General features: G+C 44.5%; 1 protein-coding gene across 3 annotated transcripts in view; it reads right to left on the bottom strand.

Moving 5' to 3' along the window:
- Nucleotides 1-4,094: 4,094 nt before the first annotated feature.
- The window catches only part of PCED1B (PC-esterase domain containing 1B), a 146,114-nt gene continuing 124,401 nt past the window's right edge, over nt 4,095-25,807 (bottom strand). Inside the window, exons 1-5 of one of the 3 annotated variants that reach the window (XM_046013763.1) lie at nt 19,262-19,342; nt 18,447-18,582; nt 17,012-17,217; nt 12,752-12,831; nt 4,095-5,664 (exon numbers count right to left, since the gene is read on the bottom strand). In XM_046013763.1, the coding sequence (XP_045869719.1) occupies nt 4,333-5,631 (1,299 nt within the window). In that variant the 5' untranslated portion in view covers nt 5,632-5,664; nt 12,752-12,831; nt 17,012-17,217; nt 18,447-18,582; nt 19,262-19,342 and the 3' untranslated portion in view covers nt 4,095-4,332. Of the gene's footprint in view, nt 5,723-12,751; nt 12,873-17,011; nt 17,218-18,446; nt 18,583-19,261; nt 19,343-25,807 lie in introns of those variants that run through there. The other 2 variants (XM_046013764.1, XM_046013765.1) reach the window with 2 other exon arrangements.

Here is a 25,807-nt window from a genome sequence, read left to right as displayed (position 1 = left end):
TTCTCCTCCCAGCCCAGCCACCTACCTGAGAGCAGGAAGAGGGCCATCATTCCTGGTCCTTTTCATCCTACTTCGGCTAACTAACCAATCTCAGACTTGTCCCAGGCTTACCTAGTGAATATTAGCTCACACTTGGGCACAAATTATAATGCTCCACTGAAAAAGGGCTTCATATTTAAAAAGTCACTAACAAGCCTTCTTTTCACTTACACCAACTATTTTATGTGGCATTCTCTAAAACGATCTTTCCCCAAACATGTTTTTTTTTTTTTTAAAGATATTATTTATTTATTTGACAGAGAGAGAGAGACCACAAGTAGGCAGAGAGGCAGGCAGAGAAGAGGAAGCAGGCTCCCTGCTGAGCAGAGAGCCTGATGTGGGGCTCGATCCCAGGACCCTGAGATCATGTCCTAAGACAAAGGCAGAGGATTAATACACTGAGCCACCTAGGCGCCCCCCACCCCAAACATGTTTTTAAGAGAAAATGCATACGAAAATGGTCTGTGGCTCAAAAAATCTGGAAAATACTAGACTACAGGTGTTTAAACAAGTTCATTTCATGCAGAACTTCTCAGAGCCTCTGATCCATTAAGAGCCATTGTGAGTTTCCTCATGGGGCAATCCTTGCCTGTCGAATGCATGAATAGATGACGGCTCAGAGAGACATGTTTTAGGAAATCTTTCCTTAAAGTTTAATGGGTAAAATCTTGTGGAAAAACTGTTTCTACGAATTAAGGAAGCAGTGATAAGAGGACTTTTTTGACATGGTGGGAAGGAGATGTTTCCTAGAGTTTTAAGAGCAAGCATACACTTGTTTAAAATCATGGCAAATCCTTTTGACAGGAGCCTTAAAGTTCCAACCTTTCAAAATAACTTACCTTTGCAGAATTCATGAACATAAATCTGTCTCTGTGAACAACTCCAGGAAATAACATCAATGATGGGTCCAAGTATCACGCAAGGAAGGGGCCCTGCAAACAAGAGCTTTGCAGCTGGCCAGCGGGGAGGGGGCTGCTCCCCACCCTATGGCAGGATAGAAGATTCCATCTGTTTTCAAAGGCTGGGACTTGCTTTGTTTGTGCTTAGGGAAAAACAGTTACAGCTTTGAAGTTTTGGCCTTCGACCTCACAGTATACCTTATTCTAGAATAAGGTGAGAATCATATGCTGCTTAGATAATGTTAATTTAATCATTAATTTTACTTTATCTTCTTTTTCCAGAATACAAGAGTCAAGCGAAAAAAGCTTTGAGCGCTGCCAGTTCTTGAGGCTGGAGAAGAGGCCGAGTGAACCTTGCATTGTAAGTCTGAACAATAAAGCAATAATTTCTCTCATAACTGTTGAATAAGTTAGGCTCTTTGTTGCCAGACAAGAGGTTGACTGCATTGCTAGATTTCTTGATTTAAGGAGCAAGGTAGCAATAGTAAAAATGGGCAAAGAAAGCTCAGGGCCGGAACAGAAAGGCCAGGAGAGGTATGAAATTAGCACTGAGGAGGTTCTCAGGCTAATCCTATGGGGGTGAAGAGGTTCAGGGTGTGATAGCTACCCAGGATGACTTAGATCAAGTTATGAGAGAATTCTAGAGACATTTTTCTAAAGTGATCAAATACAGCTCAATTCTAATATAAATTTTGTGAGTAGACAACATGAATTATGTTCTTGAACGTTTATCTGAAGTAAATATACTTGGACACCTTCCTTGCCAAGCACTGTGCTGTGAGACATTGGGAGTTCCGCACTGAACAAGACTTACAGAGCTTACTTCCTGGAGGAAGGGGCTAATGAGCAATTACTGAAGCCTCGAATGAAGGGGGTAAGCAATACAAGGGAAGAATGGGTGCCATGATAGATCATAATGGTACTTGTAGCTGAAATGGTCCTGAAAGGCATTTTAGGAGGGGACTTAAAAAGTGGGGATGGCAGGATAAAGAGTTAGATATCCCAAGAAACAGGAAGTAGGGGATACAGAATATTCTAGGCAAAGAGAATAGCAAGCACAAAGACCCAAGTTATGAAATGGCTTCACAGGTTGTATATGAACAGAAAGAAGCCCAGTGTGGCTGAAAGCATAAAGATCAATGAAGAGAGTTCCAGAAGACGACATTACAGAGCCAGGCAGAAGCCTGATCATGTAGGACAGCAGGAGACCCCGTATAGATTTTGCTCGGAGGTACTGGATTTTGGACTTTTGAGCCCCAGAACTGCTGGGAGAAGAAATGTGTGTTGTTTTAGGTCACCAAGTTTGTGGTAATCATTATAGCAGCCCTAGAACATTAATACACCGGGACAGGAAAAGATCATCCCTGTCTGAGTCTACCTGCACCCCTCCCCGTCTGAGAGAAACAGGACCTTTGTACAATTTAATCTATAAGATAAGATAGTGGATTCCTCATTGATTCAATGTCTAGTCCTCAGTACTCAGTACTATCCCTAAGAACTCAGTCTCCTTGTCTCATCTGGCATGATCAGATTAAGAAGGAATAATACACACTAGCTTAACTCATAAGAGAAATAAATCACACCACTGATTTATTGATTTATTCACGAAAATAGAAATATTAGTGTCCACTTACTCAGATCAGCCCCTAAGCCCTGCTTTGTCTTGCTTGGGAAATGTAAAGTCAGAATGAGCCCACGTGTTTATCTTGAGTGCTGATGTTAGCAAATCTCACAGCCTCGTGCATTCACCTCCTTCCTGGGATTAGAACATTGACATTGGCTAGATGGGCGCTCTCTCTCCGGACTTTGCTGGGTTGTTCCGGCAAATTCTGACTTGCCGGTACCACCTTTCTTGAGTCCCTGATGATTGTCTTCCAGTCAGGAATATTCCTTTAGATGTGCTACAATGATTCAATGTCCATGTACAGCACCTCCTCAGAGACCTGGGTCACGGTGTCACCAAGAACACCCGTATGCTACCTCATTCCCTCATGGAGTCACTCAAGAAACATTATTCAGTACTATGTGCTTTACTTGTACCAGGATTCGAGTGAGATGAAGGTCTCATCCTTCACAAATTTTATGGTTTTTTGGTAGATTAACAGCTGCTGTGTATTTCTCCTATAGAGAGCTGATCTCGTCTATTTTTTGTGATTTCAAATTTCATTTTTTGCAGGGTAACATTTCCTGACACTGTCAACTTCAGGAATGGTCTGACTGAGGACTTATAAACCAATGGAATCAATCCAATGAAATAATCTATCACTCAGACAATGTTAGTCATGTCCTGTTTTGACTATCTTATACAAGTATTAACATTTCACGAGTCTACGGTGATAAAGGCCCTAGCATATTAAGTCTTCACGATGTTAACATTTCCACAAAACAGTGAAGAGATGGCCACGGCCGCCTGTCAGAGTTGTGCGCTGGGTGGCCCCTTCCGACCAGTAGTTTTATTCTGTAACGGTGATAGATGTTGTCATCGAGTGCAACTTACTTTTTTCTAAATTTCTCAAGTCCCAAACACAAGACGCTTCAAAGAAATCACAAAGTCATGAGCATGCCATGCATTCTACATACGTTGCATAACTAACCAGTAAGCTTCTGGAACTATGGAAGTAAAGCGGTTTTCGCCATCATTTTCATAGAAAGGCCATGTCTGGTTAACTGTCCCTCTTAGCGTGACATTACTGTGGTAGCAATCAGTCCCCATGGTCTGAAAGTTCATGTCAGTCAGAAACGTGAATAAACTAGGAAAGGACTTGTTGAAGAAGGATTTTTGTGTGACCTAGGACAAGTCACTCAACTCTCTTAGCTTGTTTCCTTGTTTGTGTCAGTTAAATATTATTTATTTAGCTTTCCCAGTTTTACAATTCAATGACTCTTTGAGAAACTCTGGAAAATATCATAAAAAGTTCAAGTTCTTCTATTGATTGATAAGGAATCAGGTCCAACTTATGGAAACCTTCAGAACGATTTTAGACAAATTCCACTTCGCGTAGTTTATCACAAAGTAGATGCCATAGAGTCAGCAGATACTGTCCTTGCTTTTTAAGAAGCTAATTTTTAATGGAAGGGAGAGGCACCATTTAAATATAGACACACCCAAAACCCACTACTTTCATGAAACAACGTCTTTATTTCCATTTTCTGTTTACAAAAAAGAGAAACAGGATAGGGAGTGGGGGAGGTGGGAATAATGCTTGGCCACCCCCAGAGAATAGAGGAAGAGGCCATAGTAAACAAAAATTGAGGAGTCTGCCCTTCCCTGCCATTACCGGTGACAGCAATGACTGAACTGAAGTCCGAGCACGGACCAAAGGCTTAAGTTAACAAGGTCAGTCTGTTTTGGGAGAGTCAGATGATCTGTCCAGTCCACGAACATGAGGAGGGTTTATTGAGGCCTTGGCTGTGGGCGGGAATGGGCCCGTCTCCTGGAAGATCTCGTCCGCCCACCCCAGTGCCCATAGGGGCCACGAGGCACGTACCGGGGGAAGCCCCTATCAACCACAGGGGCTCGATGCAGGTAGGGTACGGGGCCAGGGGGCACGGGGGGCTGAGGATCGATCATGAAGTCATCTTCAGAGGAAAATCCTGTCTGGGTCGGCGAGGGGACATCTGAATGGAAATAGTTTGAGAACCGATCCGACTGGAAAGGCTCGTCTGAGGTAAAATTCGTATCTTGGGAATAAAAGAGGAAACGCGGCATCACCGGGGGAAAAGGAAAGGGATGAGGCTGCGGGAGCAAGGGCAGGTGGGGAGGCTGGGGCAGAGGCAGAAGGGGACTCGGGAGTAGGGGGCCGCACCTTGAGGGTGGGAAAGCCCGTGGAGCCCTGCCAGCGTGCCTCCGCCTCTCAACGCCCCGGCCGCGTCCCCCCCTCACCAGGCCGGCCCGGCTCCACGTGCCCACACTGTCGCGCTGCGGCAGCTCCACGCCCCAGGCGTCGGCCACGTGCGCTAGCAGCAGCTGGGAGAGGTGGCGGTGCGCGCACTGGTTCCAGTGCACACCGTCGCGCTGCAGGTGCTGCTCGGCGTGGCGGAAGTGGAAGTGCAAGTCCAGCACGTCAAAGCCGTGCTTCTTCGCCTCGGTAGAACTGTAGAAGTTGGCTTCGATGACTTGGACCCTCAGCGAGTCATCCCCGGGCTGGTGCTCGGGCGGCAAGAAGCCCGCTGTGATCTGCTTGCCCACGGGCATGGCGGTGTTCCACACTAGCAGGCACGACTCGGGCAGCACCTGGCCCAGGAGCCCAAACAGGCTCTCCAGGTTCTTCAGGTAGCTCTGCCAGGAGTCCGGGCCGTACCTGGACAGGTCCCAGAGGCACGAGTTCATGATGATCACATCCGGGAGGCCGTGCTCGCTGGACTGCAGCTCCTGCAGGACGGCCTCCAGGTAGCTGGAGTAGACACGCGTGAGGAAGTAGAAGCGCACCAGGTGGTGGTCGTCGCAGAACTGGCGGACCTCCCGGTACTGGATGCCGTTGTGCATGGGGCCCATCTGGCCTCCGTCCATCAGCCTGTCCTTTTCAAAGGTCTCCTCCCCCTTGGCCTTGAGCTGGTTGGGAGTGAGCAGGCAGTCCTTCTGCAGCAGGAGCACCAGGTCCTTGTACACCGCCCTTTGGACGGAGTCTCCCAGGATGACCACGAACTTGTTGTGGAGCAGCTGCTGCACTTCGGAGGCCCGCAGGTGGACCATGGCGCCCAGGGCACGCGGCAGGTCTTCAGATCGCTAGGATAGAAGGAGAGAGTGGCTGGGGGGTTCTCGAGGAAGGGGATGGAGTGTTGGCCTGGGAGTGGGAAGACAGCAAGAAGGGAGCCCTGCTTGGCCACGCCTCACCTGACCTGTGAACCCCTGCCTCATGGCTCTTGGGAGGCTGGAGTCCCACGAGGTCTGAAGCGGCCAAACCCCAGGCCCTCCCTTGGCTAGAGGGGAAACTGCCCCTGGGAAGGCAGACTTTGCAGCTGCTTCGTAATGAAGATGGTGAGTGAGAAAGGACACCGGAACGCTGTGATATGTTACACTGAAGAGGTTACATGTCACATGTGAGCCCTGTGTTGTTGGAACTATAGGAAACATATCATTGAAAGAAAATATGCAAAAACAGAGCTTTTAAGAGAAAAGTAGGATAATGGGTGTCTTGCCTTCCCTCCTTTTCTGTAAATATACTTTATAAAATTGTATGTTTCTTTTAATAACTTCAAAAGAATTCAATGAAATGCAATAAACAATAAAAAAGAAAAGTATAAGGCGCCTGGGTGGCTCAGTTGGTTAAGTGTCTGCCTTCAATTTGGGTCATGATCCTGGGGTCCTGGGATCAGCCCCATACTGGGCTCCCTGCTCGGCAGAGAGTCTGACTTGTAAAAAAGGGCAATAACACTGGAAATAATTCACATGTTACAGCTGTAATATTCTTTGCTTTCCATAGGAAGACGATCAGAATATGCCATCTCGGGGCGCCTGGGTGGCTCAGTGGGTTAAGCCGCTGCCTTCGGCTCAGGTCATGATCTCAGGGTCATGGGATCGAGTCCCGCATCGGGTTCTCTGCTCAACGGAGAGCCTGCTTCCCTTCCTCTCTCTGCCTGCCTCTCTATCTACTTGTGATCTCTCTCTGTCAAATAAAAAAAAAAAGAATATGCCATCTCCAAATAATGCCGTTTTAAAATAAGGATTATTTTGAGCTGAAAGCAACTAAGAATCAGCAGACACAGGAAAAGTTCTCCGCCTCAATGCAGTGTATAAATTTCCCTTTGAGGCAGGTGCTCCTTCCCCAACCAGGAAGAGAAGAGTCAAGGAAGAAGACAGGGAACTGTCGACCCCAATTTTGTATTAGTTCCGCCATATATTTCTGAGTTTTCACAATTCATCATCCCATGAAACCCAAACCTGTTTTTCCTTTGTTAAAATGATATATAAGCCCCTGAATCTGCTTATTTGAGTTTCTACTGTGTGAAGTCCTGCACACATAAATATTGGTAAAAATTGTGTGCTATTTCTCCTTTTAACCGTCTTTACTTGCCAGGGCTCCAGACACAGAACCTAACAGGATAGAAGAAAAGTTTTTCCTCCTGAGGACTTTGCATAAAACATTAAGAGTTGTAAAACTCATCTTCAAAACTTTATTTTAAAGTTGTCACTTACAACCATATCCATTAATGAATAAAAGGTAAAAACACACTTCGGTATCACCAACAGATCTCACATGGGGAAGAACATGGCATCCGCATCATACACTTACACAGAAGCCAATAAAATCCATTGTGGCTTGATACTCGTAGGCTTTTAGGTATCAGTAGGCATTTTAAGAGGGGCAGATGGATAGCTATTATTAAATTACAGTTTATCAAAGCTATACTATTTGTGGTTTTAAATGGGTACAAGTACAAAAATAAAAACATAAACATGGGTGGTCTCTAAGAGTTGCCCTAAGAGAACAGCTGAAAATATTGGCTTATTTTTCCCCCAAAGAATCTTCATTCCAATGTTTTTGTTATCAGGAAAAAAAAAGAAAAAAAAAGAGAAAAAGCTTAAAAAGAGGATAGAGTTCATTGCAGTACAACGAAATAACACCTTAAGTGAACTCCAAATCCCTCTGGGGCCTCAGGCATGTTCCTTTGGAATGATTTCTCATACTTGTTAGGTGTCTACTTGGCACCTTGCGCACCCCAGAGGGGATATAAAAATGAGTACAACCTGGTCACGCCCTTCAGGAGCAGATCAGAAACAAGTCAGTGGGAACTATGACACAAAGTGCTAAGGCCCATGAACATAGAAGGAACAGGTGCTGAGGACTTTCAGGGGCTTTGTGAACAAAAAGTACTCCCCTGCCCCAGACCCAGTCTCCAAGGTGCAAAGGGAAGGGGGAAACCTCCTCCCAGAATTTCTCAGGTTCTCATGGTGCCACTCATGTGTTCTCTCTGGGCTGGCACTCTGCTCCCAATATGAGCCTCATCCCCTAAGATACTGAACACCATCCCTTTCCATTGGAGTTCTCTCCGTGCGGTGAGTGGGCAGCTCTGATAACCTTGTGGCTCTCCCGGCAGGGTACTTTATTTCCTGGGTATGAAGCCCTCTAGACTAGGATTCACAGGTGGGAGTCCAATCCACCACTCAGATGCTGTGGGAAACAGAGAAACTGAAGTATACTGGTGAAGAGCACTGCTTTGGGAGCAACACTACTTGGGTGTGAATCCCAACTATTCTATTTACCAGCTCTTTGTCCTTGGGCACTTATTTAGCCTTTCTCTGCCTCAATTTTCCTCATCTGCAAAATGGGACTTTGAGCGTCTGCTTCAGATTTCACAGGAGGACCCAATATAAAATGGTCAGAACAATCCCTGACCAGTAGTAAGCATGGATAAGGGTTAGTTATAATTATGGAGCAAGTTTCAAAATACCAGGTAAATGAACTATTAAGGGTGGGGGGTGGATTTACAGGGTTTGTCCTGTTTGTCTAGCAGGGTTGTGCTGAGCCAATGAGATAATCCAAGTGAAAGATTTCAAATAAAGTAAAATTAATGTTTGCTGAATGGCTACCGGAGGCCAGCTGCTTTACAAATGTAATCCTATTTAAGAGAGAATTTTTATCATTTCCAATTTATAGGGAAGGACATCGATGCGATGGAGCTAAAAATTTAAAACCACCGACACCAAAGTCTGTCTCTGTTGGGAGCCCTCTTTTATAGCAGAATGGCAAGTAGTATGGTCTGAATGGAAAAGCTTGGCTCCTGTTAGGGAGGTGTTTGAAGACAAGACAGAAGAGTGCTTTGGTATGTCTTTAAGGCACAAGCAGGCAACCATTTCCTCTGCCTGCCCAGGAGAGGTGGTTTATGTGCACTGGGGAGGTGGGGGGGGGTGGGGGAGCTATGAGTGACAGTATACACATTTCATCCCCTACCTTCATCTCTACCAAGAGACATGTCAAAAGTAAGTGACCTGAATTTTAGAATAACCAAAACACAATTCTGCAGACTCCCAGGCCTTCTGAGTGTGTGAGGAATCCTGGCTGCCCTGTGTCCCCACCAGGGAACTTAACCCACCCAGATAACGCGCTAAGAGCTCGGAGTCTAAACTGGGCAAAAAGGTCTCCCTAGGAAATTTCTCATTGTTCTTCTGCAGTGGCACAGGCAAGCAGAATAGACTATGGAAAAGACGGGAGGAGGAAATGACTGGAAAGAGCACTCTAGTTAGAAGTTATACTGAAAAGGAAATTCATGAAATTCTTGATAAAGAGCACTACTGACTGTAACAGGATTAACAAATCAGACAACCTCGGGACTATAACCTTGGGAAAGAATGGCTTAAACAAGCACTACCTAACAAAACCAAAGTGACTTTGGTGGGGGGCGGGGGGGGGAGAGTTGGCGAATGAAGAATAAATCAGAGCTAACTCTAAAAAAAAAGGTTGGTAAGTTTCATTTTCAGAGCTCTTTTTATTTCCAAAAAACTGAAACAAAAAAGGGATTTGAAAACAGATTACTGGTCTTTCGAGCCTAGGCTTCTTTCTTCTCTTCAAATTTGCTCAACTCACTTACTAGTTTGGGTAGCGATTTTATAGATAAGAGTGACTCACTCATTCATTCATTCATTCAGTAAAGATACTGTACTAGGTGGAAGGACTACGTGTGAAAAGGCAGTCTCCTCTCTTAGGAGCAGTAAGGGAAGGGACACATAAGAGACAAATATGGAAGGTGCTAGCAGCTACAAAGGATGAATGCAAATGAAGAGGGGAAGCCTGCTGGAGGAGTCAAGGGGGAGGGGGGAGATGGACCCGTGATCTTTGCAATCTGAGATTCCAACCTCAAATTAACACCTTTTTTTTTTTTTTGAAGAGTTTCATGATGATTCCTGAAAACGCATAGTTCCATGCATTCTATTTGGACTTTGACTAAAGCTCTGAGAGAAACACACATTAATAATGGCTACTACTATAATAAATGACTTTCAAGCATTTTGCTTAGATTTCTTTGGGGGTAATTAATTTTTTAATAGCTTCATAAGCCATGACTTATAAATCATTGACTATTGCTATATTAACTATCACAAACCAAACATGTAACATTTGCTTTTCATTAATCAATTGTTGTAGAAATTAGGTTAATTTTTTTTTCTTTTCTTACTGATCTTTAGTTACAGGAAGACAGACACAGAAACAGGTCAGCGGCCCTATAGACCCTGCAATGAAGTCTTAAATCAGAGGTAATCCCTAACGATTAGGATGTTGTTTTGATTAGTTGTAGGAAGTACTGTAACTAGTTTAAAAGTTTCTTGCAGAAGACTAACTGTCTTAAGGCAATATTATCCTGGGAATATAAATAGTTCACTTCCTTCTAACTGCATTTTTGGTAATCAAATCAATGTTTTGAACTTTCCAAGATTCCCTTACATTTTAATGGAATAGATGGTACAAATACAATAATTTTTCAGGAATTCGCCTTAATGCCTTGGCATCTGCTTAGTTTTTTCTAAGTAGGCTTTCAGCTTGTCAAAAATTAAATTGCATGCCATATAAAGTTTTTGAAGAAGAAAAACAATTCAAACTTCATTTAGGGAAAGCTTAACGAATGACCTAAGGTTTGCTGATTGCTCAAGAAATTCATCTTTTGCTCTGGGCCAAGTCAGCTAACACACACTCTTCTATAGAATGCAAAAAGGGTGAAATAATGCAGGCCTACTATTTTTAAAAAGTGGTTTTGGGAGTAAATTTTAAAAAACACATAAAACAAAAAACACATAAAAGTACTGTGAGATGCTGGGCGCCTGGGTGGCTCAGTGGGTTAAAGCCTCTGCCTTTGGCTCAGGTCACGATCCCAGGATGCTGGGATCCAGCCCTACCTGGGCTCTCTGCTCCGCAGGGAGCCTACTTCCTCCTCTCTCTCTGCCTAGTTGTGATTTCTCTCTGTCAAATAAATAAAATATTAAAAAAAAAAAGTATTGTGAGATGCTACGGTAAATAATGGCAAATCATTTGCAATTTATAAGCCCGGAGAAAGTCCAATTCTAATCCCTCCACTCCAAATAACCTCACCCCTAAAAGAGGGGTCTCAGCTCGGCAGTCCTATTAATTAATTCAGCAAAAATTTAGAGAACACCTGGGTCTCTATGGGGCTCTGCCAGTTGTCATTCTGCAAATTTGACTCATCTCCCTCCCCCACTAACTACTGTCAGGTTTTCTCTACCCCATCCCCGTATCACCCAACCCTACCATATGGCCCATATTTCTAACTTGGCTATTCAGGGAGTCCTCACCATGTCTAACATCTCAAACACACGTGATGTAAATGGAAAACTGAAACTTCAAAGTGGGTTCCACATAACCACAAGTTTTCCTTGTGGAGGCAGGAATCCCTGCAGACCTCTTCAATCTGTATCATCACCATCCCTACAGAGACACCACCTTAAATCTGTGATTCTTTCGCAATAAAATATCCACAGAAGAATTTCACACACTTTAAGAGTCTGAAAGTTACCAAGTTTAAAAATCCGTAAAGGGGGTGGGGGAGGTACGCTTGGGTGGCTCAGTTAAGCATCTGCCTTCGGCTCAGGTTATGATCCCAGGGTTCTGGGATCCAGTCCCACATCGGGCCCCCAACTCAGCAGGGAGCCTGCTTCTCCCACTGCCTGCTGTTCTCCCTGCTTGTGCTCATTTGCTCTTTCTCTCTGACAAATAAATAAAATCTTTTTTTTTTTTTAAAGATTTTATTTATTTATTTGACAGAGAGAGATCACAAGTAGACAGAGAGGCAGGCAGAGAGAGAGGAGGAAGCAGGCTCCCCGCAGAGCAGAGAGCCCGATGCGGGGCTCGATCCCAGGACCCTGAGATCATGACCTGAGCCGAAGGCAGCGGCTTAATCCACTGAGCCACCCAGGCGCCCCATAAATAAAATCTTTAAAAAAAAATTAAAAATCCATAAGGGAGCATATTTTTTCCCATAGTGATAGGCTAACAGAAAATGTTCCTTATGGACTTTATAAAGAAACACAGGTAACATCCTTTACGAATGAAGTGGGGGTTCATAGCAGGTAACCTCTCCAAAAAAAAAAAAAGAAAGATAAACTATGGAGCCTTTATTCAAAGAGACCCATTAAAAAGCAACACCAAGGGGCGCCTGGGTGGCTCAGTGGGTTAAAGCCTCTGCCTTCGGCTCAGGTCATGATCCCAGGGTTCTGGGATCGAGCCCCATCTGGCTCTCTGCTCGGCAGCGAGCCTGCTTCCCTTCCTCTCTCTGCCTGCCTTTCTGCCTACTTGTGATCTCTGCCTGTCAAATAAATAATAAATAAAATCTTTTTTAAAAATCAAAGCAATTCATATAAACAAAAATAGGATTTCAATCCTGTACAGTCTTTGACGAACTTCCACATTCTGGTCTCAAACCATTATTTAAACGACATCCGCTAACTCCCTCCCCATTACTCCCCTTAGACTGCAAGATAACGGAAAGGCAGGGAGCAGGCTTTCCCTTCCAGGACACAATGAAGATAGACGTGGACTCTGGCCCCAAACAGCTGTGAGCTCTTGGGCTGACTGCCCACAGTGCTGAGCCAACGTTTCCTCTGGTGTCAAATGAGGGTAAGGAAGATCGCCTACCTCACTGAACAACAGTAAAGAGGAAAAGGGATCACGTCAATGTCTCTGAAGGGCCTAGTACAGTGCCTGCCTTGCCTTAGGCACCTTTAAACCTTGGTCACAACCACCTCTCCCCTCAGGGACCTCGGAAAAAACCCAAGCCTGCAGACAGCATCTCGCTCCCCGTTCCCTCCATGGAAACTTCCAGCCCACACTCCCGTTCTCCTCCCTTCCACAGGGGCAGAGCTTTACCTCCTCAGGAGTAAAGGTAGTTCCTCAGCTCAGGCGGCTGGATGTTCCACCTTCTCGGGAACTTTGCTCCAGAATGTCCCCTGGAGAGCGGATAATTACGCATTCTACTTTTCCTCCCCTCTCCTTTGACTAGTCCCTTCCCTTAAGCACTAAACACATTCTGGTTTCTTGCTTTAGAAGAGAAAGGAAACTTCTTTGACTCCACCTCCAGACAGTCCTATCTTTTGCTTCCCCTTCAAGGCCAGTTTCAGAAAGAATTGTTTGCACTGCCTGTGGCTGGGTCCTCACCTCCCACTCACTCCTCCTCTTTCTTTAATGCTGCTTCCAACTCCACAACCCAGAGAAATGGTGGTCAGTAAATGCCCAGTGATTTCCCCACCGCCCCGTCAAAGGCCACCTCGTGGTCCTTATCACCCCAGCCTCATTCCCAGCTCCTCGGGGGCCAGGGACCCCCAGGGTGACTCCCTTCGGATAACTGCCCGAGACTGACACCCTTGTCTCCCGGCTCACCTCCCCCCGGATCCTGTGTCAGTTTCTCTTTCTGGGGCAATTCCCCAACTGTTGGTCTCTCTCGGGACCCACTAATCGTCTCCTTTCTTCTTTTCTTCAACCTTCTTTCCCTCAGTAAGTCCGTCCACTCTCACGGCATCCGTCAACGCGGTGATCATACTTCTCAATTTGCCCTACACGGTTCTGGCTTACCACCCCCTCGCCCCGTTCTCCCCGCGCAGTTCTTAAGGGCACCCCTCCCCCCACCAAAAAAAGTCCCACATAGGATGGAAACAAATTATTCGGTCTCCTTATCAATCACCATTTGTATGCAGATGACTCCTGAATTGTGGCAAAGCCCAGCGGCTCGGAGGGGGCCCCCCCCCCGGAGTCAGCCCCCTGGGTTTACATCCGGTTGCACTGCTTGCTCGCCTCTGCGACCCCGGGCAGCTTAAGTAAATTTTTTTTTGCACTTGAGAGCCCTCATCAACAAAACGAGAACAATATTATGAATTGAGGGTTACTTGAACAAAGCCATTAGCGTGAGGTCTGCCGCATTTTTAAGTGCTCAACAAATTTAGCCAGCCCAAACTTTTCTCCTGAGTTCCAGACCTATTCAGGTGAGTAGAATCAAGTTCCCAGGGTGGGGGGAGGGGGAGGGGGAGGGGGCAAGGAGGAACCGACTGTGTGGGCCTCTTATCACTTTCAAATTCTCTAGACGCCCATTTATCCTACCATCAAACTGTGGCTGAATTCTTGAGATAATTATCTTGTGACCTTTGGACAATCTTCCTAAAGGTAAAAACCGATCATCTGTGGGAATGACGGCCGCCTATTCTTGCTTCCCATTTTCCGAGAGCTGCTGTTATCATTTATGCATGCAACAGTGGTTGGGGAGAACCAGGTGGAAATAACCTCTGTTTCTGAAATGCTTGTATCAAGGGATTTTTTTATGGTTCGTGACCGCGGCTGCTTCCACTATTCCTGGAAACCTCAAAATCCTTGAATGAGAGCCTGGATGGAGAACAGTTCAACTATTTCCTGGCATTAAAAAAATGAGATGTAATTCTTGAGAATAGGCTTTAAGGAGGAGGATGTTGCAATATATTTTGGGAAGCTGAGCCCAGTGACCAATTTCACCTCTGTTTTCTTAGATTTTATGATGAGCTTTTTTTTTTATACTTTCCATTAATTACTCTTAATTCTTAAAGAAGTGTGTCTTCACTTTGAAAGACTTCTAAAATGGTCTGTTGTTAGGTTGTGTTTGCTTACCTAAAATGTGATCATCTAGGGTTTGACTTTACTGCCTTCACTTTCATTTGGTATGCTAGCCTAACTCCCAGCATTTTGTATTGAGACACTTTGTTTTTTAACCTAGCAGATGACCCTTCGTCCTTTGCAGCTCCCCGACCCCTGTGGATGAGTTTTGGAGCCCATGTATCCCCAGAGAGCTTTTTCTCATCTCTTGGTCTTTGCTCTGTGGCTCAGCATCCATGTCCCCTAGCCCCTTCCTCTACTGAAATTCTGTTTCTGCCTGAAGATCCAGTTCGAACACAGGTCTGTCTGAAAGTCTTTTTCTCCCCAGAGAAATCTGATTCTAATGGTGACCCCCTTTAGAGAGCACTCGGTTCTAGTTTGTACTATGATTAACCATCCATGTGCCCTCTGACCCCGGTATATCCGAGTCCTGGATGGCAGAGTTGGGTCTCACCCATTCTGCTATCCCTCGCAGCCCAATGCCTTGTGCATACTGGTTAGTATTCACTGAACAGTTACTATGTTCCAAGTCTTCTCTCTTCCCACAACCTGGTGAGGTAGAAACTCTTATATTCTCCATTGTATGGAGAAGGAAACTGAGGCTTGGAGAGGTTATGTACATCACCCAAGGCTGTCCAGCCAGCAAATGACAGAACTGATCTGTCGTTGCCAATGAATCTTTTGATGGATGAGATCAGCTTCAGATATTGTTTTGTTTCTTGAGGAGGAAATATGGCTCCACAGCCTGAGCTTTTAACCCCAGCCATAAATATTAGTGGAGATGGAGAGGAAAAAATAGTCTTATCTAGAAAAAAAAAATATTTGCGTCTCGTTTTTCCTTTTCATTCTCTGTTGAAAAACAAAACAAAGCCAAGTTTTGTACACAGCTTTAAGTTTTTCCCTGAGGAGACAGAGCGGGGATGAAGTTAACTTAGGTGGGCTTGTATCACTGATAGTTAACTGTTCCTCCTTGTGAGTCAGTGCTGCACCAAAGCTCTCTTTGTGCCTCAGGTTTTTTAGACTTAGGCTGACTACTCCAGATTCTAACCAGCGGTTGAACAAAAAGTTCCCACGGTTTGAAAGGAAGGGGGAGGGGAGCCAGTGATGACGAAGTTGCTTTCAACTGATGGACAGGTTGGATTCTGAAAATTCTGTCTGCAGGAATGGCCACAAAAGCCAACTGAAGGGGGGATGTGAACGTGAGGCCCAATCGGCAGGCTGGGGGTTCGCTATGTGCAGAGCTCGCTTCATCTCTGTGAGAGATGCTCACTTCAGCTTTTAAACGGGAGAAATGGCCTCCAGTGCTTCTCCAAAGCCTCCAGTGCTTATCCAATGCTTTAAGAGCGAAAACAGCTCTTAAAATGGAGATTCTTTTATTATTGCTGTTATTCTTCTTAACAATGTAGTATGTGAATGCTAAGTGCAATAGTGCTTCTCTGAGGAAAAAAAGGTTTGAATTTGAAAAGGGAATTCTAAGAGTCAGTCTCTGTCTGCCTTCTCCCTGGCCATACTATGTTGTAGAAGGTTCTGGAAGGCCTGCGTTCCCACTGCTCTGTGTGCTGGCAGCAGGACTGAGGATTTTGCCCGTTCCAAACGCTATGGCTTGGAACCAGAAGAGGGGCAAGGTCCAAGGGGTGAGAAGTTCAGTTGGAGAAAGGAACGTCTGCACTCAGTCTGACACTGGCTTTTCCCCAGTCATGTTTTCTCCCCTTCAGCAGGAAGTTTGGACCCCTGAGCTGCTTTTCCTACTGTCACATTCAGCCAGGCTCTCAACTTCTCCCCTATCCCTCCTAACGAAATCAGGTCAACAGCCTGGAACTGCCTACCCTAGGGTTCATCCTGGAAATCAGATGAAATGCTCTGTAAACTTACAAATGTTAATCATTGTTATTCTGAGCCACCTCAGCACGTTTGAGGGATGGGTTTCTCTAGTTAAGGGAGCCTTCCGGTTGAATGGAGGCCTTAGTTTATTATTTAGAAATGCTAATTTCACCTGTTATTCCGTAACGTTTAGTATCCACATCACCCTGTGTGCTCCATGGTTCAGCTATCTCTTCACTCCTCCTAAGAAGCCTGTGACATGGGTATTTTCTTTTTCTCCTTTTAACACATCCGAAAAATTGTTTGGAAGATTGAGTCATCCGCCCAAGGTCATCTATTTTATAAAAAGCAGAGCTGGGAGTCAAGACTGACGCCAAGCCTCTGTGGTCAACCACAGCCTACAAGATTGCGCAGACAACAGATGCTTCTCGTCCTTTCTCCTGTTCACAACTGTCTGTCTCTCTTTACTGTACATTTTCAGACATAGAGTAGTTTATCAATCATGAATCCTTCTCCTTAGAAAATAACAGTTGTCTCGTTCCGGCTGTCCAGTTAAGTGGGGGTAGGGTGAAGGGGTTGGGTTGGTGATTCCGCTCTAGAGCAAGTGCCCAACAAGGGAGGAGCCTAAGAAAGGCTGCTCAGAAATGTGAAATTAATGCTTAAAATCAAATGGGAAAACTGCAGAGTACTTACTCATTAAAGTAACTGGTGATTAAAAAGTGTACCTCTCAGTTGACTTTAGATCTTCTCTTCCTGGACAGATTCCTTTGTTGGTTGTCGATCCGAGGGCCAGGTTTGGAGAGCCCAGAGCCCCGGCTGCTAGGCAGATTAGTTCACCTCTGCGCACTGCTAGTTTCGTGAGCCAGCGGCTGGGGAGAAGATGCCATTTCCGGTGGTATCTGAGGCAAATGACACGAGTCAGCATTTACTTCTTTGCATTAGGAAGCGGAAGACTAATGACCAAAGCTTGAAGACTTGACCCATGTGAAAACACAAAGTGGCAAGTAAACCCAAAATGTAGCATTTTCCTGGAATCTGGGGCCGAGCTGGTTTTCATTTCACATTTCTCAGTAATTTGGGTGTAGCTTATATGGACTCTTAAACTTTGTTCTGTTTTAACAATTCAAGACCCTGGGCTCTTCCTACCTTGTGTGTGTTCCCCGTTGAGAAAGCGGAGTGGCTAAGGAGAGAAAGATGGGCGGGGAGGGCAGAGAAAGAGGAAGTGAGAAAAGGGAAATGAGGAAATGATGAGAAGATTGCCCCCTTTTCTAATTAATTTTTCATAGTAATAATCCTGCACTTTCGTGTGCTGCATTAGTTTACATGAGCGGTTTCAAATCCTTTCCCTTGACCTTCCCACGGCCATGTGTGTGGAGGAGCAGCCCAGGCTATAGCCACAGAGGATGACAGGCCCCAGTGAGCTCAGAACCTGGCAGACCCACAAGGACCTGCTGACCCCCCCCCCACACACACACTCTGGCTCTTCGCGCGGGGTTTGGGGAAACTCCCAGGGAACTGGAGGGGGGTGGGGAGGGGGCAGGGTCTTCCCCTGGGTTAAGATAAGTGCCTGGCTTTGTTTTCTGGGGTCTGAAAGGACATGATTTGGAGGCCGAGAAATAACCCACTTCCTACAAATACCAAGATGAAAGCGAAGGAGGGAAAGAATCAGAAGAAAGGAAAAAATGAAGAAATGAAGCTCTAAAAAAAGCTTTTCCCCAAACTGTGAACCGTCTATGGTGTTTTAAACACTTTAGGACTGAGCATTTCCTCACCAAGTAATAGGCTCCAAAACAGTTCAGAAATTCACGCCCTCTGCACTTAGTTTTTGTTTGTTTGTTTGTTTGTTTTTTAATACTGTGCCATTTAGGTAAACCGGCCTATAAAGCAGCCCAGCTGCCTCTTCTTGAGCAATGTCATTTCACGTTACTTTGTGGAATACTCAGTTGTGGCCCACGAATTCTACCCATCACGCATTGTTTTTATTCTCTTGCTGACAACCGTAAATCAGGTTATTTTGCATTTTCCCTATGGTTTTTCATACACTCGTTACGTGTCTCAAGGCAAAGCTGCATCTAGAACCTAACGGGTGACGTTAGCGTTTTAAAATTCAGAGCCGTGTATTATGTACCTGAAAATTGGCCAGTTTTGAGTCTAGAAATGAAGTTTCAGATCTTTCCAGTTCTCCAGGTTCCAGCTCATCTGCACATCGTGAGGGGGAAAGGCCTTGTGAGGTCTCGGGAAGGGTGATCAGAATTGGTGTAATTCTAAGACCAAAGAACAGAGGATCTGGAATGAGGCAGATGATAATCTTGCTTATCCTCTTTGCATTTGAAATAAAATGGTCTGAGACCAAACAGCAGATTTTCCACTGAGTTTCTTACTTCTAGGAACTTATTATGGTATGTGGAGACAGTATACTCTGCTACTCTTCGGGTCCCATTTCGTGTTCCGTAGCTCTGTGAGCTGGCTGACTTTCTTTGCCACCTAATATCCCCTAACTGATAAGGAATATGGATGTAGGTTTTACACTTAGAATCTCACAATAGACCCTGCTTATAAAGTCAGGCAAGCTCTAATCATTATCTTTCCCATTGCAGATGGTGGAACTGAGACCCGGAGCAAACCGGAATGACTTTGCCTTGACTGAGTGTTCAGGGCTTGGGTACACTTAGGACTGTGGGGTGGGACCGTGGGTTAGGACCGTCGGGTGTGTCCTCTTCACTGCCCTCTGGGTGGGAGGACAGACAGGGCACACTGCCATTGTTATTTTGCTTATTTTCAGAAGGTACTTAATCCTTATGGCACAGAACTTCAAAAGGTATAGGTCGTATGAGTGACAGGTCCTTTCTCTTTATTTGTTCCCAGTCCCTCATTTGTCCTTCCAGAGGTGATGCGGTCATGGGCTTCTTGTCTATTCTATCAGAAACATTCTATAAAGATAACCTGTAGCTCTCGGAAGTATTTTGTTCTCTCTTCCTTTCTTCTTAAAGAGTCAACTTCCCTTTATATGGAAGGCAGATGTCTGGAAAGAAGAATACAAACACCGCTTAGAACAGATGTTAACCTGCAGAAAGTCTTTGGTAAACGGATCATCCAGATTGGTCCGAATATCCAGACGTTTGAAATGGTACAGAAAACACGTGGCTCACGACAGGCTGTACAAAAGGGGTTAGGTGAAGTTCATGCCTATGGGTGGCACTCAGAACTGACCCAGGCCCTCGTACCCTGTCTGGGGATTACTTAAACCTTGATATGGATTTGAGATATGGTGACTGCTTATCTGTTGATGGTGTGAATTGAAGCCAGAGCTATGAAACAGTGAATACAGGAGCTTTGGGGCCACACAGACTTGGGTTTGGTAACTAATTTTGTCGTTAATGGCTGCATGATGTTGGTAGTCACCAATTTTGTGGCTTGATTTTTCTCGTCTGCAAAATAATGACCGTAACAATCACTACCTAGATGCAAGGGTTAAATGAGAAGATAGACTCAGAGTGCCAGGTGTATAGTAATGTATAATAAAATATGTCCACATCACTATCTGTGGCCCATCCACTAGTTCTTTCATTCATTCAGTAAATAATTGTGGTAGATGCTTTTCTAGGTGCTAGGGATACAGCTGTGAATAACACATTAAAAAAAAAAAAAAAGCCTTAGCCCTAGGGAGTTGACATTTGGTTGGGGAAGTCAGACAACTGAAAAATAAATAAATAAATAAATAAAATAAAATGTTAGGTAGAGGAGGAACGTGATTGTTGGATGGGGAGGGTGCAGGGGCAGTGGGCTGGAATTTTAAATGGGGTAGTGACAGGGTTTGAGACCCACTACCCCAGAATATGGCACCACAGCATGCCCAATATTTTAAGCCAAAGGGGCTTCTGAAATGGCAGGTGCTAGAATGACCCTGGGACCTCCCCTGAGGCAGATCACAAGGCCCTCCTCTAACCCTGAAGAAAGTGGAGTCCTTATCTCCAAAGACACCAGGACTCAGAGAGGAATCCAAACGAACAGGCTTTGTTAAGTTCCCCCAGTTTATAACCCTTAGCTGGTACCGGCTGTCTTACCAGTCTTCATCAAACCCAGAGTGAAAAACACTCGGGCTTAACCTTGCTTTATGTCTTCATTTCTGTTTCCTTCCTTCCTAAGATTTGTTTAATTATTTGAGAGAGAGAGCGAGAGAGCAGGAAAACGGGGCACAGGGGAGAGAGGGAGAGAGAAGCAATTCCCCCACAGAGCCCCACAGATCAAGCCCCACACTGGGGCTTGATCTCACGACCCTGAGATCATGACCTGAGCTGAAATTAAGAGTCAGATGCTTAACCCACTAAGCCATCCAGGCATCCCTCTTCTGGCTAATATATATGCTTTTCTCTAGTCAATCTGTCTTTTGTTACAGAGACCCAGCTGAGAACCTAGAAGGGATAAAAGTCCCTTTGACATTTGAGCAAAGTCCAGAGGGAGGTGGTGGAAGCACCATATGGGAATCTGGGGGAAGGAAGCTCTGAACAGAGAGAACAATAAAGAGGTGAGCACGACTAGCTCAGAGTGAACAAGAGAGGCAGACACAGGAGATGGAGTCAGAGAAGAAAGAGAAGTAGTTCGGGGACCATTGAAAAGACTTGGGCTTTTACTCTGGGAGTCATTGTGAGGGGTTTGAGCAGAAACTCCCCACCATCTTACTATAGACTGTGTGGAGCAGGAGTGAAAGCCAAGAGACTATTTCGGAGGTATTGAATAATGCAAGGGTTGAGGCTTGAACCAGAGTGACATAGCTGAGAAATGAGAAGCGGTCAGCTTTCCGGGTCCATTTTGAAGGCAGAGGCGGTAGAATTTCTCTCTGGAGAGAAGATGGGGTATGAGAAAAAGGAGGGAAGGCAAGTGTAGCTCTGTAGTTTTGGGCCTGAACAACAGGAAGGATGAAGTTGCCATTTACTCAGATGGAGAAAATTTAGGAGAAACAGGTTTGGGGGGTGGAAGACAAGAGTTTGATTTGGGGCTTGTTACATCTGAGATTCCTTATATACATCTAAACTGAGATGTTGAATGGGGATTTAGATACACGGGTCTGGAGTTGGAGAGAGTGGGCCCGGCTGGAGGTATCCGTTTGGCTTGGATACTGTCACCGGTGGAGAAGGTGAAGCTAGGGAGGAAAAGAGGTTTGAAAAACTGAAACCTACAGTATAGGGAGAACTCATATAGGAGCCTGAGAAGGAAGAGTCAATGAAGCAGGAAGAAAAGGAGAGTGGGAGGTTCTGGAAGCCTAGGGGGAGGATGTTTCAAGGGAGGACTCAAGACACGTTGTCTGTGTCCCAGATAGTTGATAAGTCGAGTAAGATATTCGACCATTGGCTGTGCAGAACACTGGTGACCTTGGCTGAGTGGTAGGGACAAAGGCTGCTTTGAGTGGTTAAGAAAGACTAAGAGGGGAATCAGAGAAGGGGTTTCACTGTAAATAAAAGGAAGTAGAAAATGAGAGGTTAGCTAGAAAGTGCGGGAGCCCAGGGCAGGATGCCCCAAAATATGCCACAATGGCATAATGATTATTTTTAATTAATGTTATGTAAGAAACAGCCTGTATAACAAAAACAGCCTGACCGTCCAAGGTCTCTAGAAAGGAGGTTATAAATCTCGCATGTGAAAGGTACCCTCCCAACACCGGGAGGAAGAGAGACATCCTTATCATCAGGGGCAGGGAATTCAGGGCCAAAGAAGCCTACATAAACAAACCTTGTTACTTTTGCTAACTTACCACCCCGGCCCAAATTCTGTTTAGATTCCTTGCTAATTGATGGTCTCAAACATAAGTTTTCTTTGTCCTGTCAGTTTCTCCGAAACTTACGTTCCTTTGTCTAGACAGTATAAAAGCCGCCCACCATGGTACTTCTTAGGTCCCATATCTGTGAGACCTCTGTGCATATGATTTTTTTTTTTTTTTTTGCTCTGTTAATCTGTTTCATGTTAATTTAATTCTCACATCACCCAGAAGAATCTTGAAGGTCAGAGGACACTTTTTCTTCCTCCACAAGGGGGAAGGGAGGTTAAGAGAATTTTATTTTCTTTTAAGATGGAAACAAGAATAGTATGTTTGTAGGCTTAAAGGAATAATTAAGTAATTGGAAAAGTAAGTAAGTAATTGGGAAAACCTGGTGATGCAGGAGCAATGCTGGTGAAAGGGTTGGGATCTAGTGCCCAGGAGGAGGGATTGGCCTTGGCTAGGAGCATGCACGGGAAGAGGCTGGGTACAGGGTCCTGAGGCTGCTGTGTGAGTAGGTGTGAGCTTGCAGAGCTCTTCCCGACTGCTATGTTCCCAGTGAAATAGGCAGCAAAGTCAAGGTCACCAGCTGAAAGTGAACCTGAGGCAGGTGTTACTAGAGGTAACTAGAGGTTTGATGATCGAGGAAAAGGTATGAAATCATCATCTGGGAGATGAAGGGGCTGTAACAACAGAGCACCATGGAGGCCCACTGCAGGCTGGGAGCCCCTGTTCGGACTGGGAGTGTTTGGCATGGATTGGTTTTCTCTGGTCTGTTTGAACCCCATGGGATGCCCATAGCAGAGTAGGCAAAAATTGCATTTAGCCAGGCCTAAGGTTTTGCCTTTTGTTGCCCATTAAAGTATGTTAATATGCCCTTACAAATTTATAATGTATTTTAAACTATGATTATTTAAAAGCAAACTCATAAAAGACAAATATTTCAGACATTAAAAAATACTATGAGTATCGGGAAAAAAATGATGTTCCTTTAAGAGTAACAACTCTTTTAGTAGTTCCAGCCACAGAGTAGTTTAGGCTGATCTTTATATGAGCTGATACCACTTAATTCGCATTTGCTATTTCCAGGAACATTGTTATTTTTCTTATCTCCTTGGAACGGAGTGATTCAAGCAGGCCAGAAATCAACCTACGAAAAATATACTTAGAGTATACTCATTTCAGCAAACTGCTGTGTGTTTATGTTCAAATCTATGAGTGGCTACCTTAAAAAGGCATCAAATTTGGCAAATCACAAAACAGTGTGTGTTTCCTTTGTATTACTTGAAACAGTCTGCACATTCTTGATAATTTTTCTTCAAAGCACTTGCATTTAGCCCTTTCAAACACACATGAATAATTTGTTTCTATTGAGGTACAAAGTTTTCTCTGATAGTAAACTAAGAATTTTGAGACTGGATTAAAACCTGCTTGATGAGTTCAATTTAGTGGCTGAATTCAGTTCTGCACTGAGTCCGTACATGCACACTTCTGTGTTGTTGAGGAGTGAGGCTGGAGTTAGAGCAACCACCAGTCCCACTTTCTATGAGTGCGACTGCTTTAGACACTCCAGCCAAGTGGACTCACACAGTACTTGTCTTTTGTGATTGGCTTATATTACTTAACATGATGTCCTTCTTTTTATTTATTTTTTTATTTCCTTCTTTTTGAAAGCTGAATAGTATTTCATGGCCAAGTTCACTATAGTCCCCCGGTTACCATCTTTAGAAGAGCATGGCTATGTCAAACCCCAGGCCAGAGGCTCTCAAATAGTCTATTGGAGATGTTTGCTCTCAAATAGTCTATTGGAGATGTTTGCTCTCAAATAGTCTATTGGAGATGGTTTATGTTACAGATCAATTGACTTAGCTGTTTATGGGTTACAACAGCACTTGCTTTCTTCCATCCATGTTCTCATAAACTATACAAATAAAGAAGCTCCATCCTACACTTGAGAAATGCCGGTAGGAGCATCATCTCTCTCCTATTCAGAGAGGCTGGCAAATAATCTTTTCTCCCTTTCACATTCACAATATGCATTTTATTTTTTTTATTTTTTATTTTTTTTTTAAAGATTTTATTTATTTATTTGGCAGAGAGAGATCACAAGTTGGCAGAGAGGCAGGCAGAGAGAGAGAGAGAGAGGGAAGCAGGCTCCCTGCTGAGCAGAGAGCCCGATGCGGGACTCGATCCCAGGACCCTGAGATCATTACCTGAGCTGAAGGCAGCGGCTTAACCCACTGAGCCACCCAGGCGCCCACAATATGCATTTTAAAAAGTTATCTTTAAGGGGTGCCTGGGTGGCTCAGTGGTTAAGCCTCTGCCTTCGGCCCAGGTCATGATCTTAGGGTCCTGGGATCAAGCCCCTGTGGCATCCGGCTCTCTGCTCAGCAGGGAGCCTGCTTCCCCCTCTCTCTCCCTCTTTCTCTACCTGCCTCTCTCTGTTAAAAAAAAAAAAAAAAGACTTTGTATCCTGCATGTTACTGAATTGCTGTATGAGTTCTAGTAGTTTGGGGGTGGAGTCTTTGGGGTTTTCCATATAAAGAATCATGTCATCTGCGAAGAGAGTTTGACTTCTTCCCTGCCAATTTGGATACCTTTTACTTCTCTTTGTTGTCTGATTGCCGTTGCTGGGACTTCTAATACTATGTTGAACAAGAGTGGTGAGAGTGGGCATCCTTGTCGTGTTCCTGATCTCAACGGGAAGGCTGCAAGCTTTTTCCCATTGAGGATGATATTTGCTGTGGGTCTTTCATAGATAGATTTTATGAAGTTCAGGAATGTTCCCTCTATCCCTATACTTTGAAGCGTTTTCATCAGGAACGGATGCTGGATTTTGTCAAATGCTTTTTCTGCATCAATTGAGAGCACCATGTGGTTCTTCTCTCTTCTCTTATTGATTTGTTCTATCACATTGATTGATTTGCGAATGTTGAACCAACCTTGCAACCCAGGGATGAATCCCACCTGGTCATGGTGGATAATCTTTTGAATGTGCTGCTGGATCCTGTTTGCTAGGATCTTGTTGAGAATCTTAGCATCCATATTCATCAGTGATATTGGTCTGAAATTCTCCTTTTTGGTAGGGTCTTTGCCTGGTTTGGGGATCAGGGTAATGCTGGCTTCACAAAAAGAGTCTGGAAGTTGTCCTTCTGCTTCAATTTTTTGGAACAGCTTCAGGAGAATTGGGGTTATTTCTTCTTTGAAAGTTTGGTAGAATTCCCCAAGGAATCCGTCAGGTCCTGGGCTCTTGTTTTTTGGGAGGTTTTTGATCACTGCTTCAATCTCGTTACTAGATATCGGTCTATTCAGGTTGTCAGTTTCTTCCTGGTTCAATTTTGGGAGTTTGTAGTTTTCCAGGAATGCATCCATTTCATCTAGGTTGCTTAGCTTATTGGCATATAACTGTTGGTAATAATTTCTGATGATTGTTTCTATTTCCTTGGTGTTAGTTGTGATCTCTCCCTTTTCATTCATAATTTTATTAATTTGGGCTTTCTCTCTTTTCTTTTGGATTAGTGTGGTCAATGGTTTATCGATCTTATTGGTTCTTTCAAAAAACAAGCTTCTAGTTTCATTGATATGTTCTACTGTATCTCTGGTTTCTACCTCATTGATCTCTGCTCTAATCTTGATTATTTCCCTTCTTGCGTGTGGAGTTGGTTTGATTTGTTGTTGATTCTCCAGTTCTTTAAGGTGTAGAGACAGCTGGTGTATTCTGGATTTTTCAATTTTTT

The sequence above is a fragment of the Meles meles genome, chromosome 7 (assembly GCF_922984935.1).
Source record: "Meles meles chromosome 7, mMelMel3.1 paternal haplotype, whole genome shotgun sequence".
NCBI lineage: Eukaryota > Metazoa > Chordata > Mammalia > Carnivora > Mustelidae > Meles > Meles meles.
This window is presented reverse-complemented; position numbering and strand designations above follow the sequence as displayed.